This window comes from Macrosteles quadrilineatus, unplaced genomic scaffold, assembly GCF_028750875.1.
Source record: "Macrosteles quadrilineatus isolate MER2022 unplaced genomic scaffold, UCM_ALF_1.0 Scaffold_4__1_contigs__length_99947679, whole genome shotgun sequence".
NCBI classification, from domain to species: Eukaryota; Metazoa; Arthropoda; class Insecta; order Hemiptera; family Cicadellidae; genus Macrosteles; species Macrosteles quadrilineatus.
This window is the reverse complement of record NW_026542597.1, coordinates 24,124,257-24,146,210: the sequence shown is the minus strand read 5'-3', so window position 1 is coordinate 24,146,210 and position 21,954 is coordinate 24,124,257. Positions and strand designations below refer to the sequence as shown.

At 38.0% G+C, this 21,954-nt stretch overlaps 1 protein-coding gene across 1 annotated transcript in view; it reads right to left on the bottom strand.

The window, feature by feature from the left end:
* Positions 1-21,348, bottom strand: part of LOC128991604 (toll-like receptor 7) — a 41,325-nt gene extending 19,977 nt beyond the window's left edge. Inside the window, exon 1 of the mRNA XM_054414627.1 lies at positions 16,818-21,348. Coding sequence (XP_054270602.1) covers positions 16,838-20,923 — 4,086 coding nt within the window. The 5' untranslated portion in view covers positions 20,924-21,348 and the 3' untranslated portion in view covers positions 16,818-16,837. The remainder of the gene's footprint in view (positions 1-16,817) is intronic.
* Positions 21,349-21,954: the final 606 nt, after the last annotated feature.

Genomic DNA, 21,954 nt, shown 5'->3' with positions numbered 1-21,954 from the left:
TCCACCAAAGATATTTTTGGAGACTTTTGATATGTTATTCACAATACTTTTCACTATCGAACAACAATGGTTTCATCTGTGTTCTAATTATTTCTAGGTCAAACCACATATTCAGGGGCCTAATAGTTGCGCGATTATTAAGGACATACAACATTATACGCCATCAAAATAATGATTTAGACTTTGAAACCTAGTCGAACGACAATGGCGTTTAGATAGCGAAAATAGGTAACATGTATATACAATAATTATCATCAGTGGGGCATTACGTAAATTATGAATAACCAAAACCACCTTACACAAAACTATCTAGTTACATATTAACACAAATAAATTAAATATGAAACATTAAACCAACACATTGAGAATATTTTACGCTAAACCCAGTTAATCCATTTATAACGAACCCGGAACAGCACAAAGGCCAAACAGTGAGGTTTTGCAGAGAAACAAACGAATAATAATTGGCAATTAGCTCCAAACGCGTACAAAACCGAAAATACGCTTGTCATATTTCAAACATGAGCATTATACGCAACTGTTGCTTAATAACAAATCGATAGGTGCGATTCCCACCAGGCCCAGCCTGTAGTGGCTATATGGTGAAATACACTGACAGTGAGCATTTGTCATGACAATGGTGGTGATAAACAGACTATATGACAGGCACTGACATGTATAAATGCGTATGGATATGCATGAACAGGTATGAGCACTCGCAAATAGCCGTAATAAACCAAGTAAAAGATGTCTCAAACTAATAGAGTGGTCGTAATTTGTTTTGATAAAAATCTACTAATAGTCAGTCACCATTAAGTACTTAAAATATTAAGGTGCGGATACGATAAAAGTCACATATACCAGTGCGTATGGCGGAGAGAACTATAGCAAAGTTAGGGTTATCAGTCTTTTACGTCAGTAGTCTATCACTAAGGTAATGTTCGGTAAAAAGAGTTAGATTTCCTGGGCTAAAAATTTTTTTTACTGATCATAAATAATGAGACAAATAGTTTTAATTAAATGGGTTACATTAGTTAACGTTGTGTAAGTTGGTCAATTCCGGAATAGTATTTGGCTAAATATTTTAAATTATCAATTTTACAAACGTTTTGGACGCGAAATATTCTACAAGTCTTTTTACTTACTTATAAACAATCGGACAATTACACATACTTCTCTTAAAATGAAATATTAAAATATCAAAGTAACATAGCTTTATTGAAATTGATTCATCACCAACGATTATTTACATAGACGTCTTGACGAGGATTAAACCAACTTCGTCCCTTTTTAAACACGTGTTCCCCGAACCCCCACAAGTTCCCATCGACACCCACGTGGAATTAGACAATACCCGTTCAACCCATTACCAATATGTAAGCTTCGATGGCAAACCGCATAAATCAACCCACTTGTCTATATCGTGCCTAGCCAGTCAAGTGAGGGTATTATTGAATCGAAAGTAGGTTGAGCGGAGAGCACGCTAGCTGGCTAAGCGGCGCGATACTGTAATAAACGGGTATTTCCCTCGCTGCATCGATCTGCAAACAAACTGTAATAAATCATAACAAACGAGCAACGCCTCACGCCAGCCCGTGCCTTCGGAAAAGGTGGGAAATGTCAAACGTTTTGGAGGGAGTTTTGTTAATGGTTTTAGAAGCGATGGTTCTGTAAAGCGATTTCTGTATATCTGAAAATGCAGATTGAGATGGACAAAATGTGAGTGAAAATGGTTTTCAGCATGTTACATGTTAATGTGAGAAACATCTTCAAGTTCGAAATAGAATAGGTTGAATGACATGGATTCGATATAGACAATTCATCATTTATGCTTCGTGTTACGAAAATCAGCAACTGCAAATGTGGAAATCTGTTTTGTAACATCAAGAACTAATGAATAAGCTTCCCTTCCTTATTTTACCAATACAAAACGATACTTTTTTAAATCGTGAAACTAGATTTAAGAAATGAGAGACTGTATTTTATTGAAGGGTTCGTGTTAAAATCCGGAACCAATATTTTTTAAGGCCCTAAATCAAAATCAAACACCATCCCCTAAAACCACAAAATGTCATAGCTTTTTTCACAAAAACTTCAACACAATGCCATTAATTCAAACTTAAAACGCACACTGCGCCCCATTTAGTAACAGATGGACGTGAAAAACCATCCTACGGAGACATTAGGGTGAAATCGATACAGAGGGTCCTCCCCTAAAACAGATGATTTACGATTTTAAAAATCAGAGCCAAGAGTAATGGTGTAATGGCTCGGTGTTGGTAGTAATGTAACTATGTAGTTGCGGCGACTGCAGTGGTGGCGTAGTTATTGCAACGGCCAAACCCGGTATTAATCTGCTTTGGGAACAAAAGCCGCCACAACATAATATGGAAATAATTCAACAGCTGGCGCGCAGCGTTCCTTCCGCATTGTTTGCCTTTCTGACCATCACACGTTTTTACAATCTTTCCGCACTACTTTCCAGCTTCCATTGCGAATTAGTTTGCATTGCGGAATTTTATTTTATGTCCAACTGTAGGATGAAATATTTGCAGTTATATACCGTATTTAGTTATGTAAAATCATATTTGTTGTCACAAGTTTTTCTTTGAAAATGTTCATTGAATTAAAACTGTAATATTTAAATTTTCTACTTTGTACAGTTAAGGACGAATTAAAAAATATATGGATTTGTAGTAATACATTTCAACTTACCGAGCATGTTTTCAAATTTTTAGAAACACCCTTAGGCTGAGTGGTGTCAGGATAACAAAGTAAATATAATTTTAAATGTTGGAGGGGACGTTTAACTTTTATATTGAAATGCTATCAACACCAGAACTTTACAATATGATCAGCCTAACATTTAATCTGACTTGTAAAGAATATCAAAATCCAATGGTAAAATATCGATATCTTCGTTTTTTGACTTTTTATCACCGTTTAGAGAATAGGACACGGAACGCACCAATGCAAAGTGCGATTCACTACCCATTCTATCCAGGAATCCCATCTCCTACCCGTGGGACGTAGTCCTTGATCCTGCGGGATACATAAAAACCATCCTACATTACGAAGGAGCGGGATATAACGAGAAGGCTGCATAGAAGCTGATTTAATGGTACGTTTGGTATGAAAGGACTGCTCGACCGAGATTCGACGCGCTCTCAGATATGAAATAATAGGAGACCTTGGTCTTGGTGGGGAAGTGACCAGTAGGGGACAAAGAGAAATGAGGGGGAGCTAGATTGCATACATACAACGTATGTACGTACATATAACGATAATATTGTTATGTTTGATATTTTCAATCTATGTACCCAACCACACGATATTCACACTCAAAAACAAGAAAATCAATGTGTAACCTGAGAAAGATGCATTGATCCGTATACAACAAAAATCTATTTCACTAGGAATGATTGAAAGGGAATTGATGTGAGAATGTGTAAATAAATAAATATTGCATGGATAAATTGTTTAAACACTTATTAATATTTGTCGTAAACAAACTATGAACTCTACCTCAAATAATCAGAGAAGAAATGTGAAAAGTTCTATTATTTTTTACAGAGACCCGGAATTGTTAAAATTTTGTTTATGTACTATACACATTTGTGAAAAGAGAAGCAATCTTGACATATTAAATGTGACTAAGTGTTACTAAACAAAGCCACGCAAAATATGAAACTATATTATTAAAATTGATGTCAGTGTGTATATTTCAAGTTAATGTATTATTTGATTACAAATATAACCACATACTGATACTTAAATGAACAAATATAAATTACGAACCATAGATAAAATGCCATATTTTTTATTTTTTTCTACATTTTTATCAAACACTGTTTATGTTTCTCCAAAACATTTTCGTAAAAAATAAATACCTACTATCCACAACAGGACTGCGCACTAAGCATTAAATACGTAGCAATAAACACAAATATTAAACGTTCTGAATGTAAACGGTAAACAGCTAGAGTATTGAATGTGTGTGAATTCTAATGGAAAATATGGCCTGAAGCCCTACCCAGACTGTGTAGTGTAACACCAGTTGTGGCGGGGTTTGTGCAGATATAACTTGCATAAGGTAGTAAACTATTTAGCGGTTTAGGGAAGTTTGTTTGAACAAATATGGAATATAATTCAATATCTGTGTAGGATTACCAACTCGTTTAGTTAGATAATGAATGAATTGTAAATAACTGTTTTTTTTTTTTTTTTTATTGGGGATGAGATTTACGTTACACACCTAATTAATGTATTTATTGGGTAAAATACTTAAGTATTAAAACTAGTTTGGTTTTTGATCAAAAAATTATACTTTGCTAAACAAGTATTCACCAACATTCCGTACATAATGCAAATAAATTGCGATTTCCACTCTCATACAATAAATAAGGTTAATTTTAATGTCACATTCTAACAGAATCCCTGTTGTAGTCAACAACATCCAAACATTGCAATATACGATGTACACACTACAAAGCAACAAAGCAATAGAGTCCGTTTTCGCATCACACAAAATCAATTTGCCCCTGATATCTGTGTAACGGTACCCATAGTGCGGAAGCGACTAGCGACTGTAATCGTTTCTTAATTACGATATTGCGGTAGGTGAGGTTAGCTTCTGACGGTAACAAATCGAGGCGGGGCTACGTTGTACGCTCCATCGCTACGTTTTAATTAAAGTTATGCCCACAAGCCGGCGCTCATCAGAGAATCCGATACTTTCTGTGACGCCTCCCGGGCCTACGTACGCCAGGAGCATCACAACTCGGTAAAATATGTTTTGTAAACATTTGGGGAAGTATTTAGCAGTTCAGAAGCTAAAATACATGGATTTACTCCAGTAGCACAGGAAATGGTAGGAAAATCCTAATCGAACTACTTGTTTTGGGTCCCACCTTATTATTAGGTAGAGGTATTTATCAGTGGATAAAATCCATAGGTGATTGGCGGGATTTGAACCCACGACCTCGGGTTCCGAAGGCCTAAAGTATACCACTAGACCAGCTCACTACTGTATCCCTAAACGAAATACTACGTTGAATAATCTAAAATGTCCTTACTTTATTTATAGTCCTCGCCACCCTTAGTTGAGGCAGCCCAAGGCCGCACTAGAGTTACGCCGTGCGGCCTTGGGCTGCCTCAACTTAGGGTGGCGAGGACTATAATATGATTTTACTGACCTTACCAATTACCAATGAAATGTGATACGGCTTGTAGTCAGTGGTTCAAGCACGTATTAAGCTGAATCTAACTGTCCAATACAAGGATATGTAGATAAAGAAATGAGAGATTTCTGCATTAGAACACTTTCTCTACCAAAAAGAACGTTCTTAGAATTAATAATATACCCTACCAAACTATAATTTATAATAATAGGATGTTTGCAATATATGCAATATACGATATTTTTTTTAATCCGTTTTAAATTGCGATGACAAATTATGTAATTTCCAAGAAATCTGTTTTGTAAATATTTTATCACAAATAATTACCTTTAAGTATCGTTAAACTCGTTAAAATGTCAGCTTACCCAAAATAATTTGGACAATTAGCAACGAAACACTCAAAGAAAACATTGAATACGAAATCACAGCGAAAAACACCAATTAATTGGAAATTATGCTAAACACAGTCATTTCACTAGCAATTTGTGGTCTGAATTCCAAGTGGAGCACCGAATAAGCGGATTTCGTCCCGATTTGAGCGTCCCATCTGATAAATAGTTAATGATATTCTATTAGCGTGTAACAAGGCAGACAGATGGGTGTTTGCAAACGGTGGTAAATTAGGCGGACATCGCCGCGAAGACTTAAGTAAATCTTTTAGTGTTTGTTAAACATCGAGCCATTAGCTGAGTTTGAAATAAACCGACATCGACTCCTTGTCAATTGTCACGTGGATGTTTTGGAGCTATTTAGGGCCTGAAGCGTTAAAAGGAACAACACGCAAAATAATACAAAACATGGTGTATAAGTTCAGCTAAAAATAATAAAAACATGACCTACGATCGACGAAAACGTGTTATACTTGAAGATTTTCCATGTCGAAGATCTTAATATTACAACAATGTATTGTTTATCTAAACATTGTTCATAACCGTTAAGCATTCCCTCTACTCAGGTAAACCACCTTTTATTTCGCCAACGCACGACGAAGCACTTGTTTGTTCTTTGCAACGATGATTGCAGACAACTCAAACATTTTGTTTGATGTTTAATTGAAATTTATGTTTGCTGAGTCAAAGGCCAGATTCAAACAACAAAGTTCGGTTTCCGTTTGCTTTCAAGTTATTAGCTTTGAGATTTTAAAGCAACACATACCTTCTGCATGGTAATGGTCTTTTTATGTTGTATATAAATGCGGAGGTTTATTTGTTAATTGGGGAAGTATGTTGTAGAACTGTGTTCTGATACTGATTAAAAATAGGGTGTAAAGCTGAGGTGGCCAAGTTATATTCTAAATTCAACATTAAAGGATAAATGAAAAGGAAAGATTACATCGCCATTAACGACTGAGAAGCTAATAACAAAATGTAACTACTAAACAGAAAACGAGGTGTAATAACATTATATTCACAGGTACCTACTACCACTAGATTACATTTACACACAGCTGTTTTACATATTTACCACAGTTTAAGTCAACCATTTCGGAAAATAAGGCATTTAAACGGCGAAGCTGGTATTTGATGAGGCTCTTGACAAAGAAGATAATAACGAACTGGTTTCAGCTAACGGCCAGACGAGAATATTACGAATCGCCAGATTAGAAACGAAGCGAATAAAGCTACCAAGAACGTCGCTAACAGCTGTTAATAGTTGGTCAGGCGACCACTAGTAGCGCTAGTGTCCGGTGACCGAGGCGCGCGCCGCGGACAAAGCGGGAACCACCCGTCAAGATGGCCGCATTCTTCGCTTCCATATATCGTGGCATTGTCCACGTTATTAATATATTGACAGGATAATTTGACAGTAATAGCCGAGTCTGATGAAAGTTAAGTAAAGCGTATCCTACGAATCGGTCCCCGCTCCCGCTGACTTTCTAATAACCTCATAATAAATCCTTCAACCCGCGGGATTGTTATTAAACTAATTACTCTATGTGAGAAGTGAGATGTAGCGAAACTACCACAGTAACGGTCCAAAGACAGCCAAATGATTGTAGAAGTGTTCCGTTATTTTAAACGCCTGTGATAAAAGGAATGATAATCGACACCTTTTATGAGGAGATATCTGTAACTGGATCGGTGAAATGTTTTTTTTGTTGGTTAAGAAAGAAATGTAGGTATGTTGAGAGGTAAATTACAGCACTAAAGCCAAGAAAGATTATATTGGCCTATAAATGTTGGAATGTTTAACAATCCGTGTAAAGTGTGTAATGTAGGCTATAGAAGAAAACAATCTTTTTTGCTGGATACTTAAATTATTACAAGAAAAGGTCTAACACGAAGTCAGGTGATTGCTATTGTATAGCCTACCTCATAGAGTAACGTGATTGTTAAATTTTAATTATTTTTAATTGGAATTTTAATGGGTAGGTATTTTCCAATAAAATCTCATATTCGAGTCAAACAAATTAGATTAACAGTCATTGTGTTAAGCCCCTTATTGAATTCTGAAAAAAATGCACAATCCCTTAACACTTTATAAATACAGTAACAGTAAAAACATCTTTGCATTTTTTGTGATTTCCCCAATAAAAACACGCAGTTACCCCTTCGTTAAGCACTGAACCCCTGGTACAACACCCAACCAAGGAAGATCTTATTAACATTTTTATTTTCTATAGGTACTGTACTGGGAACATAATATGAAAAATACAACTCGTGAAATATTGCAAATCAACCAAGAGACAGAGCAACTTTAACGTCTAAACTGCATTTTGAAAAAAATCGGAAGGGTGAGGGTTGAGAGTGGAGACAAAAAAGCTAATCTGTTTTCTGCACTCATTAACAAATCAATCTCGATACAAAGACTCAACTTTTTGAACCGAATTTCAAGAAAGTTGTTGTTGTTGTTGGAGTGAGCAGCGAGAGTGAGCGTAGGCGGAGGTGTGAGATCGTGACAAGATCTGAGAACCTTGGCCCAGCTGTGACTTACTAGGTCTTCGTGAACAACGAAAGTCCACGGCCTCCAATGAGATCATTAGGCCTAATGGTACACTGGAGCACATGACTTCTTCGGCTGATGGCCCTAATATGTTAGTGCTGAGAAGACTATTTGGATAACCACGCGTGGGCTGATTACCTAGCGCCCACCGTGGCCTAGCAGATACAGGACCATAACACTTAGCTGGGGTTATGGGGAATATTATGAGATAAGGGAATGTGGAGTGTGAGCTAATAGGTGTTTGGATATAAAATAATAAGGGGGTTCATTCTAGTATCGTTAGACCATAAACAAAATATTTACGTGTCTCAGAATATGTCTAAGGAATATGTCGGCCTTAGTCACTAACAAGACTATAAGATCGCGCCACTTATCTTACACTCATCCTTCGCCCATATTTGGGTTAAAATACGCACATAGTGGCGTCCCCATCTTAAATAATTGATAATTGATATAAAATTGATTCATCCCTTTTTGTTGGGGCCTTTTTGTTGATTAAACGCCAATCAGGCGTGATTAATGAAAAGAAAACAAAGTCTTTGATTGGAGTTTATAAGTGAAAACATGCAATATATTTCTTAACTGCATCTCAATTTGTTCAGAAGACATTTCTTTGTGCAATATCTTTAAAACTTGTAACAATAATTGAGATTTAAAACAAATAAACACCTAACACAAACATAGACATAATAAACCCCCCTTTTCAAACAGTACCTAATTCAACAATAAACAATTTATAACTATAAAATCGGCAAATAAATTGTTGTAATCAATAAAACACGATGTACAAAAAAGCCGTAACAGAATAAAGGCCGATGGAAAGTGCCGGCATCTGTAATGTAAAGAAATATGTGGTTGAAACTCTATTAAATTCATCCGCTTGTAAAATCACAGACATCCTTCAATACCGTGAAAGCTCTTACTGTCCCATCGTCATCGCTTTATATCTAACGACATTTGCAAGTCCTTTAGTTATTGAAATCAGCGCAGTCGGTTGAATGTGGTGTACTTTCAGCAAACCTTCGTATTTGTATTTTAAAAGGTTTTAGTGAAAGGGAAAACGTTTTTATTAAATGAGTTCGGTGAAATTTTTTTCAATCGATGGTTTTTTTTACGTAAGGGCGGTGTTTTTACTTTACACATATTTTGGACAATGTTGATTGCGTCTTTTATAATTGAGTTTTAACGAATATTTTCCACACTTGTGGTGCATAGATACATTCAATTGGAACCAAACTGTACAAGTTATATCAATAAAACTTCAATAAAAGATTAACCACAGTTTGGAATCCGTTCACAGTTCACACGATACAAATTTATTGGATTCCACAGGAGATTTGCGTGAATTCAGTAGAAAATTAAAAACTACGATCCTTGCAATCTACTAACATGTTCAGATACTTGAGAAGTAAACAACAACCACGGAATACGCGGTTGAGGATTAAATTGAAATCCAATTACCAAGAGGAACGAAAGCCCATTTGATTACATTCAGATTTAAAACTGATCCTAATGGAATATCGAATGCGGCAGTTTTGTATGCATATATAGACCGACCTCCTATGGATCCATGTTTATTAATCGCGGGTGATGTATCGGTTCTCGCGTGGCAAAGCGCGGGAAGGGAACATTAGTTGGCGCGTGAATGTAAAATGGCGGCCACGTCATGGGGGACAGAGGATCCGAACCATTGGCCGGAACGTGGGACTCCTGATAAGGAAGGCTATTTAGTTGTAACTCCGCCCACCGAGATCAAATTTGATTTGAATTTCAAATTTTCTTCATTACGTAATTTATTGGCGGTAATAGCTTCCAGAACTCATTTGGTTTTAATTTCATGCAAAACCGCTTCAATCTGGAAATGCATTTAGAAGTCAATGCCCATGTGTGTTTAATTTATTCATACATATACAGACTATGGTTAAAGTTTCGTATTACATTTTGAGAGCATTATTGCAGTGATGGGAAAAATTACACAAACTATACGCCATCGCAAAATGTTTTCAACTAAAACTGCGATAACCTCAAAGCTTGTTGGAAGTCAACAGCTCAACACAACAACTGCAATTTGTATGTATGACAAAAATCCCTGCAATATCAGAGTTGGTCCGTAAGCCCAAGTCCGCAGTGTTGTAGTGAGTTTCAACAATGTATCTGCAGTATTGTAGTGAGTTTCAACAATGTATCTGCAGTTTGCCCGCGACAGTACTACCATTGGAATACATTACCACCGGCCTTCACTGCTGGAACTAACGCTAATGCGTAGTAGGCCTATTTCTATGCGCCTATAAACCCAGACTTTGTGCCATAAAACAGAAAACGCCCGCGATAAACGTAAATCCTCCAGCGGGACAAAGAACAGCGGATGGAAAACGACGTGGTCAGTTTTAATTTAGATAATATTAAAACATTTATTCCACACTGTAAAATAACTATGATGGCTGTAGCGATAAACGTAATGGTGACTAAAAGTAGTTTGGACGAGAACTGTATCTACCCACGTGTTAGTAGACACATCGTAGTGGTGGGAGGGGGGGGGAGATAAATTGTCAAGAGGATAAAGGAGCCATAAGGTACTCGTTGTAATAAATTTAGAATCAACAAGTACACAGGCCTATAATATTACGTGCATATTAATATTGTTTTAATTAAAAATCAATAAATTGTTTTAGGAGATAAGACTTTGTTTGGAATTAAATTTATTATAATATTACTAGTAAAGTACCTGTAAAAGCTTTCTGTATCACCGGTTTTTTTTGCAAAATGAAATAGTTTAACATTTATTTAGAAATTATTCGGTCTGTTGACTCTATGATATAGCTAACAAAGTACTAATTAGGAATTGACATCAGAATCAGAATATTTATTAGAATTTTTTCATCCCATGTTACTTTTTAAACTACAGAGTTTGAAAATGACACTTTGACACCTTATACATCTTCAATTTATGGATTTAAAATGTCATATTCTGCAAATTTAACGTGTCAATTGATACATGTTATCGATTTTCCATTGCCAACTTAACACAAATGATTCAAAAAGCAGAGTTAAACAACACGAAGTTCACAAACACATCATAAAACGACTGGTAGTTTCTGTAGTGTTTATTGGTAGCCCTGCGGGTAGTATTTAAGGGCAGAACATAGCGTACTCGCCTTTATGTGGACACAGGGTACATTATTGAGCGTTGCGTCGTTGTTTTCTGATAAACAAGCCCACGTTTTACCCCTTTGCTTAACAGCTGCTCTTCGCGTAGAGTTTATAAATGTTGTATAACATAAAATGGACATCCTAACACAAAAAAATAAAACCAAAAATATTTCGTTTGATAAAAATATACGTCTTTGACTTCTCCTTACATACTATGAAATAGCAAAAAAGTGTTTTTTGTGAATCCAAAATCATCAACAATTGATAACAATAGAATCAATTAACGTATGAATAACCATAAAAAACAGAAAAAGTTTGAAAATAAATTATAACTAATTTTCACCATCACCTGTAATTCGAAAAATAAGAATTGTTGGAAACCAAATCTTAAACAATTCTGTTGTTACTCATAAACTGTATAAACTATCTAGTATTTGAAAACAAACTTATAGAACAATATTAGATAGGCACACATTTTAATACAAAAATATTAATTTAAAAGTATACGAGAGCTAATATTTTCTCTTTAAATTTTAAAATCACAAAAGGCTCTACTTTGAAACCGTGCTAAGCCCCTTTATGTGCGATAAAGATGCAAATGTAGGTTCTTGCGCCAAAGGTTTTGCCTGGTGTCCGGCCGTCAAATTTAATTACAAACTCTGGTTTGAATTATTGTTTAAGACTGCTACAGAACATTTCAAAAGTGCTATGTGGTTTATGTCTAGGTTTACAAGCCGTTTTATTGTTGGTACGTGTGTTTCTCCTTTCAAAAGATAATTAGAGATTGTGTGTATACATTTATATTTATACATTTTTATACAACAACAGATTTTGTTGATATTTTTATACATTCTTCTGTACATTCTTTCTCTCAGTGGATTAAAATGTGTTTATTTTAAAAGGTAACATAGCAGTAAAAGCGCATGTTCTATTGTTCTTTACACAAAAAGTTTTGTTTACCATCTTATTTATTGACCAATCCACTGTGGCAGTTACTCTCTTTTATTAGATTATTTTCAAATCTAATATTTTTACGCTTTGGAGATATGTATCACATTTTTGTATCATTAAATATATGTGAGAAATTTAGCATACTAACTGTACATACTGTACATGTACATACTGTATGTACCCTATCATACAAAAGAGGTTAACAATTACCGAGTATATAGTGAAACAAACACAATAATGATTCCATAACGTATGAACAGTAAGTAAACATTCCACTAAGTTAGAATTTGTTTGATCAGAAACTTAAAACGGAGAAACTTGTAAAGCACACAGACGAACAGCAATCAAACTGAGTACTGGAAACTTTTAGCGAATTAACAGAAGACAATAAAATGCCATCTGAAGTAGCGTAGGAATACAGTCTCGAATACAGTTCTCCCTAGGCCCGCCCACAGCGAGTTAAACTATTTTAATTTAAACTTTACCGAACGCGGAGTCGATTCCATCGTGTGGTAAATATTTGGAATAGAGTGACAAAATTAAATTGCAGTTGGCGAGGAATTTCGCCGCACAAGTTTGGAGAAGGGATCAATTCGGCTTTGGTCTGTATGTATCGGAAAACGCCGACATTCGTCGAAAATAATTTAATATTCTCGCGTTGCGGATTATTTTCTGACGCAATCAGCGAGAGCCGCTTACAGCAGCGGTTTGATGCAAGGAAGTTAAAGTATAACAATTGATTCGATAACTATTGTGATCCGATTTGTATTCGATATTCGGTTGAGTAACACTTTGTCGAGAGCTTTTGTGTTTCGGTCGAGCGTTAGTTCACTTTACGTAATGGTTTCGGTGTTTAAGATCGGTTATTTAAAGACCTATTACCAGTATAGACTTTTATCACTTATAGATTTGATTTTAATTTTAATGAATGTGACCAAGATTTACTTACGACTGTATCTTGTTCAAAGAGATGTTACCTTGAGTTGTGGCTATAATAAATAACTACAAAATTATGTTTGATCATAGATAATAGAACCATGATTTGATACACTTGAACTTAATTCTGTACGGTGAAAAAAACTAAATTTCACCCCCCCCCCCCCCAAGGAATTTGCTATTCAAGTTAATGCTTTCAGTAAACTTTTGCTACTTTAGAAAATTTATAGTATCTGGTCCTTGTATTTGTATGTATACAACACTACACTATACATTAAATCATATAGATAAACGAAAACCGTCTCAAGAATGTAAAAAAATCACAAACCTAAAAAACCCTATCGAAATACTTTCTCTTACCAAATATACTAGACTGTTCACAAACTACCCTATTCTCTCGACCTGCACACCCTAACAAAAGCTATTTTTATGCGCGAGGGTGGGAGATGCATATATCGGCTGAATGTGACAGGCCGGCACCACCGTCTCGACTGAGAACACCAAAACAAGATTGGATCGCGAAGTGCTAAGTGGAAAGACTTGTAGCTATAAAACATTGGAGGAGGTACCAAGCGTGGGTGCTTATACTACATAGTCCTCGGCCTTAGTTATGAGGTACTGTAGTGATAAACAAACTGAGTCATAGTTGTGGCTACAGTTGGCGATCAAGTGGTATTACAGTGTAATATGGTTAAGGGGGCTAAACATACTATGTGCTAGTTGTGGCTACAGTTGGCGATCAAGTGGTATTACAATGTAATATGGTTTCTAAACATTGACTGAGTCATAGTTGTGGCACCAGTTGGCAATACAGTACAATGTAATATTGTTAAGGAGGCTAAACATACTATGTGCTAGTTGTGGCTAGAGTTGGCGACCAAGTGGTATTACAATGTAATATGGTTTCTAAACATTGACTGAGTCATAGTTGTCGCTACAGTTGGCGATCAAGTGGTATTACAATGTAATATGGTTTCTAAACATTGACTGAGTCATAGTTGTCGCTACAGTTGGCGATCAAGTGGTATTACAATGTAATATGGTTTCTAAACATTGACTGAGTCATAGTTGTGGCTAGAGTTGGCGACCAAGTGGTATTACAATGTAATATGGTTTCTAAACATTGACTGAGTCATAGTTGTCGCTACAGTTGGCGATCAAGTGGTATTACAATGTAATATGGTTTCTAAACATTGACTGAGTCATAGTTGTCGCTACAGTTGGCGATCAAGTGGTATTACAATGTAATATGGTTTCTAAACATTGACTGAGTCATAGTTGTCGCCACAGTTGGTGATCAAGTGGTATTACAATGTAATATGGTGGGTAAACATTGACTGAGTCATAGTTGTAGCTACAGTTGGTGATCAAGTGGTAATAAAGTGTATGGTTTTGGTTAAGGAGGCTAAACATTGACTGAGTCATAGTTGTCGCCACAGTTGGTGATCAAGTGGTATTACAATGTAATATGGTGGGTAAACATTGACTGAGTCATAGTTGTCGCCACAGTTGGTGATCAAGTGGTATTACAATGTAATATGGTGGGTAAACATTGACTGAGTCATAGTTGTCGCCACAGTTGGTGATCAAGTGGTATTACAATGTAATATGGTTTCTAAACATTTACTGAGTCACAGTTGTAGCTACAGTTGGCCATCAAGTGGTAATAAAGTGTATGGTTTTGGTTAAGGAGGCTAAACATGACTGAGTCACAGTTGTGGCTACAGTTGGTGATCAAATGGTAATACAGTGTATGGTTTTGGTTAAGGAGGCTAAACATGACTGAGTCACAGTTGTGGCTACAGTTGGCCATCAAGTGGTAATACAGTGTATGGTTAAGGAGGCTAAACATGACTGAGTCACAGTTGTGGCTACCGTTGGCGATCAAGTGGTAATACAGTATAATGTGGTTTATGAGGTATCATATCGTCGGGAATTTGTTGTACGAAGCTCACTACATGATACAGTACGTAATTGATTTTAAACAAAGTAAGAATCGTAAACAACTATGCTTAATTTAAGCATGTTAGTGACGTAGCAAATGTCAAACGTGTCTTGTGTAGAAACAAAACAAAATTAAATAGGCCTATCATAAATTTAGGCGAGACTAGGATTTTTTAAATATTATTGTATACGTGGTAATTATACAACACGACCTACATCAAGCTATATTGTGCAGTTTAAAAAGTTTTCACATTGATATCCGAAGCTAAATACTACCATAGTAATGAAACAATAGCTGTAATATGTTCCCTTTGTATATTTTTAAAAATATCTTCTAGAATCTACCAGTTATCGTCTGGTGATTTAATTACGAGCTTAAGTTACAAAATTCAGCTAATTTCCTACTCTTAACTACATAGACCTAGTCTTACAATAATAAAGTATAATAATAACTATAATAACAATAGAGCAAAGTAAAGTAGATATATAAGAAACTAATTAACCAATTAATTCAAATTGCCACATGAAATAATCATATGACTTTAAACAAAGCGTGAAAAACTTATAAATTAATAGTTTCTTGATATTTAAGTTAAATATGGTACTATAATACTGTTTTATGTTGACCCATATTTTAAAAATAATCATAGTTTTTGTTTTTGGTTAGGTGTTAATCAAAATGTCCACAATAAATTATTAATTAAACGTTAAAAATGCAACAGTAAAATTAAACAGCAATTGAAACATTCATTGGGAAATTTAACGTGATAGTATTTAAAAACCGAATCAGTTTTATTATATTGGTACGTATAATATGATACTTGTGTATAAAGTATTTTAAGAGATATTTAGCACTGTTGCTCAATATAATATAATTTTAAGGGAAAGGAAGTCCTTTAAGTACACAATATTCAAGAGCTCAGAGGGAGGGTTTAGTGCGCATTTAAGCTTTCTTTAGTGAGAATATTTCTCGGGGAAAACCTCTTTAAATGCATTAATATTAATTAGTGTGGATATGAGCATACGCGAATTAAACCGATGAAAATGTATTTTAGAGGAGATTATAGTAAACATTTCAATAAATTAATTACAGTGCTTAGGGAGTATTAGTGCCATTGTGCGAGATTAAATGCTGCGATATTTAGGATTTCTGATTTTTACAGTAACTATTTGAATCTAATAATAGTCACAATGGGTTGGGAATCTAAAAATGAAAATTAGCTTTATTAAGTCTGTAACGGTATTGTTATTTTTATTTGTTGAAATATTTTGTAGTTATGAGAATTATAGAACTTTTATAAGCTGACTAATTGCTGTAATGGTTTTGAAGTTTACTAAACTACTCTATGTACTGTCTTTGACGATTCAGATGTGCATTGTATTTGTAGCCTACTTTATTCACCAATAACAATTTTTTAATCTCTCTTATGGCTTATCTTTTATGTCTGGGTATATTTAACAAAAACACCTTCACTAGGTCAGGTTAGTTAAAACATCACTTTTACGAGAAAAAATGTCTTTTACTTGCAAAATATTATTCAGTAATATAAAATTATTTATTTGAATGCAAATAATTATTTTGAAATATTTAATATCAACAGATCATTTCCATAGCCTACGATGCATTTTAATAAAAATGATTTATTATTAACTTTAACCAGTTTGCCCGTGTATAAAGTCTTAACCTATTGATAGCATGACATTGTAACTCACCCGAAGGTCTAGGAATGCCATCAGACGAGGTACGCCTGGACGCCTCCAGAGTCCACGACCGTCGTGCCTGTCCTCCAGTTCTGTTGATGGATGGGGACTCCGCCCGCTCGTCTGATAGAGCTTCTCTCCAGGTTGGGGTACTCCGGGGTGTCTATGGACGAGTAGATGTGCTCTGACGAAGGCCGGTGCAGGGGTCGAGGCGAGGGGGTGGCAGTCGTCGCTGAGGAGTAGTTGGGGTCCTCGGGGGGTTTGGTGGGTGTCCGAGACAGTGTGCTGGACGACGAGTACGCCGGGGGGACCAGCATCTCTCCGTTGGTCACTACGGCGGCTTTGAACAGCGGATGACTGTTTATATGCTGCTGCAGGACCGGCGAGACGGGCTGCTTCGACTTCTCGTGCAAATACGCGTGGTTGTGCCCGGCGGCAGTCCTGTGCACTCCCGAGTCTATACTATAGTTATTAATATTCCTTCTATAATTACACGATTTCTTCTGACTGTTCGTACTGGGCATGACGTATCTCAGTCTCTCCCAGAACCGTTTCTCGCCCCACCGCACTCGCGCACCGGTCTTGAGGTAAGGCCTGAGGTCGGGGTCCAGCTCCGCCTCGGGGAGGATGCTGCCCTCCTCCACCAGCACCAGCTTGAAGATGCGGCCCTTGAGAGCCTCGTGGAGCGCCGACCGGAACTCGAACCTGGACCACTCGGTCTGGAGGAAGTTGCGGGACAGCACCATGATGACTCGACGACTGGCTTCAGCCGCCTCCACGACCACGGGGCATGTGGTGTGCTGCATGTAGGGGGAGTTGGAGTTGACTACGTGGTGAGGCAAGTCCCTGTAGTGTAGACACAGTTGGAACGAAGGATTCCCGTGCTCTAACTCCGCTACGATGCTCTGTAGGACGAACTCCTCGTCTTTGGGGCTGTATACTACATAGCCGTCGTACAACTTCTCCCTGTCCTCACCGTAGTACTTGGCAGAAGCCGCTTTAAAGCTAAACAGTCTTATCCCGTATCTCGAATACAGCCAGATTCTCACGGGGTCGCGGAAAATAAACATAATGATGGCGAGTAAAATGACAATGATAAACGCGGAGAGCGTGACGATCATCATGGGCAGATAGTCGGATACAATGAGGCTCTGGATGACAGAGTTGCCCGAGTAGTAGTCGCTGCAAGCCGTGTTGTTGAAGTCGACTCTTCGTCGGTGGGGAGGCTTCGTATCGTTAGAAAGACAGAAGATCGCATCGCTGTCAATCACCTTGTGCCAGTTGTCGGACACCCAGAGCTGCAGCTCTTGCAGGAACCTGCATCGGCACGACCACTGGTTGTTGGCTAATGAGATCTCCACCAGGTAGGAGTTGAGCGTCAGTTGCCACACGGGGAATGTCGCCAGTCGGTTGCCGTCCAATCGCAGCACTTCTAACGAGCGCAGAGGCAGCAGCGTTAGGTTACTGATGTACGAGATCAGATTGTTATGCAAATACAACTCCCTCAAATGAGACAGGTGCTCGAACTCGAATCCGTTCAAGGACTTTATTAAATTGTTGTCAAGATGAAGAATTTGCAACGAAGAGAGTCCGTTAAACGTTCTATTCTGAATACTTTCTATCCTACTGCTGTTTACGTATAAGACTTTCATATTTTTTCTTCCGATAAAAACGTGATTTTGCAGCTCCTTGAAGTTGTTCCCGTCGAGGTAGACGTGCGTGGCGTCCATGGGTATCCTGCGGGGGATCTGGTCGGTGTTCTGGCCGGAACAGTCGACCACGTTGGTGTTCCAGGTCTGGTCGTGGTGACAGGAGCAGTTCTGAGGACAAGTCATTTCGCAGTCGCAGGCGTCGAAGTCGCAGCAGTGACACAGGGCGAAGCAGTGGGTCTCGTAGGGACACAGGAACTGTGAGGGCTTCGCCTCGAAGGCCGGGACATGCATCATTCCCCGGGAGTAGGTCATCTTACACATCACGTTCTCCAGATCCATGATGCGCGGATATTGTCGAACCGCGGTCATATTGTTGATGACCGGTAGCCAGTCCATAGAGCAATCACAGTGAAACGGGTTCCCTCCCAGATAGAACTCCGGTAATGACTTGTTCTGATCTACGGGATACAACCGCAGAGCGTTCAGATCCAATTTGGTCAGTTCATTGGCGTACATATCCACACGTGCCAGGTTGGTTTTATCGAAAAACGTATTCACTTTGACGTTCGTGATAAAATTATTGTTTATGAACACGACTTCCGCACTATTAGGTATAGAGAGTTCGTTCAACTCGCTGATTCTATTGTGACTAGCGTCTAAAGTTTTAATATGAAGCTCTTGAATTTTATAATAATTTCCTAATTTCTCTATGTAATTACCGTGAATATCTAGCCACTTCAGATTACTGTGAATGAAGGCGTAATCGAACCACAGTAAATGATTTTCAGACAAGTTCAGCCATAAAAGATTCGCCAAAGTTTGAAACACACCATTAACGTCAGATAAGAAATTGCCGTCGAGTCTAATAGCTTCGAGCTGTTCGTTTCTGTCAAAAGTGCCCCTCTCGATTTGTTGGATCTTATTTTTCGCCAAATTAAGCACTTGAAGGCCAGTTAAATCCCACAGCATTCCTTTGGTCAAATTTCCAATATTGTTGTCGATTAATCTCAGTCCCGTTAGTTGCTGGAGATTTTTGAACGAACCGTTGCTGAATCCACTGATTTGATTTTCTCCTAGGTCTAACGTTTTCAAAAATGATAATTCACTGAGAGCTTCTGGAATGTATTGAATGGCATTGGAGCTGAGATCGAGTTCTTTTAGATCGGAACAGTTACGGAAGGCTTGAGGATCTATGTTTACGATTAAATTATTATTCAAATTTAATTTACTTAGGCCGAACAATCCGTTGAACAGTTGGGACGTAATATGATGAATTCTATTTTCAGCTAGATTTAGAGTGTGCAAGTTGTATAGAGGAAGGAACGCATTATCTTCGATGAATCCGATGGAATTATTTCTTAAATCCAAAATCTGCAGGAAGGACAGGTCTTTGAACGTTCTGGCGTCTATCCTAGTGAGGGCGTTGTGAGACAGGTTGAGCACAATCAATCTAATGAGGCCGACAAATGTGGTGTCGTCGATCTGATTGCTGCTCAGCTGATTGTTGGACAGATCTAGGACTAACAGCTGTTCTAATCTATGCAGCAGACCTCGCGCCAGCTCGTAAAGCGTATTGTTATGCAGATAAATTTCTCTTATTTCTCTACAGCTAGCGAACAGTCCGTCAGGAAGCGATTCTAACCTGTTATTCGACATGTTTAACACTCTCAGTGAGATCAGTCCGTTGAACGAGTTGGGTCCGATATCCGCGATATCGTTATCTTGTAGGAACAAATTTTGCAGCCTTCTCAGTCTAGTTATCCCCGAGTCGTCGGGAATCGTTCTGATATCGTTGTACGACAGGTCGAGCGATCGCAAGTCCAGCGCGTCCGCACACTCAATCCTAGCTGTGGTAACTGCAGTCTCTTGGAACTCTTTATGCTGCCTCGGTGAGAACCCTATCGAGTTCATATCTCGAATACTGTTCCTAGTGAGGTTCACTACTTGTAGGTTACCGAGCGAACAAAACACCTCGTCAGGCAAAGATCTCACGTTGCTTTTCGACAGATCCAACACTTGTAGCTCTCGCAAACCGTCGAAGCTGTTGCGACCGATCGCTATAGTTTTCCCCGTACCCCAGTCCATGTTGTGGGTGTTGATGGTTAACCGCTTCAGCTCCCGCAGTCCGTCAAACGACTCGGCCGGCAACTCCATGATTTTACAGTTGCTGATGGTAAGGTCCTCGAGTTGATGGAGTCTCTGGAAGTACCGAGGAGGAAGGAAGCTCTCGTAATGCAGGAGTTCGCTACAGTCCACGCGCAGTTTGACCGTACCGTCCACCGGGAGAGTGGTCATGTTAGCGCCATCCGACCCCAGACTCCGCACCCGGCACGAGGCCGATACCTTGCCCGTCTCGTTGTTGTCAGAACTCCAAACGCACTGTTCCGGCGTCTCAATCTTGGTCACCGCGGTCACCACCAGCGCGGACAAGGAGACCAACATACCCAGCCACGGCACAGGCTGCATCTTGACAGTTATCGTTAAATCTGGATTTTAGAATAATTCGAAAAACTTCTCTTCAACATTGTTCCCCCGAAAATTTGTTTCAAAAATCAAAATTAAATCACTAAATAAAATTTACAACTTACATCGGCTCGATATATATCCAAATAATGTTGTGGAACTTTTTAACTCAAAGGCTTTTAAAAATCCGACTGGATTTTTCACTCATTTTCACAACATCGCTGATCCAATAGATAATCCAATGTGGAGCACAGAACACATCACTGCACTGAATCACTATCCGGAGTCGAAGCGGAGTTCAGAAGATTTACAGGTCACACGTTTCTTCGATACTATACACTATGACACGACTTTGAAAAAAGCGCGAAGAATGACAGAGAGAGCAGACCGCACGACGAGGAAGCGCCTCTCTCTCGACACCGTACAGAACGAGGACTAGCGCTTGACTGACGAGAAATGCGAGGTCCACTGAGCGGTGCGAGGAGAGCCCGCGTGGCAGCAGCACCGTCCACGCGCATACCCCCACCTCAGCCACCTTCCCCTTCCACCACCTCCAGCGCCTCATAGAGCAATGTACTAATCATAATAATTGTCAACTATACAGGTAATCAACAACTATTTAGCTATAAATGTTGTATAAAGTATATTTGCCATAAACTATAAATCCTCTTTGAATTATTTTTATGTATCAATATTGACAATATTCAATAACACTAAAAATCCCAAATATATGTTATCTACCAATTGATTAGCTGTATTAGGTAACTTTATATTGTTTGATTAATTACAGCCATATAGTGTAGTATACGTTATCATTTCAATACACCTTTTACGACTACAAACATAGTTTTTGATGAATCTTTGGACAAAAAATCGGAAGCTAAATAACTGAAACTCCTCAGAAATTTAGCTACCTTACAATACCCTAACATTTAGCAACACAGACACCGAGACACATCCCCTGTATTTAACACTCTTCACTAGTCCACTACGTACAACCAATCTTTCACCATTATTTAAACTTACGTGTGAAC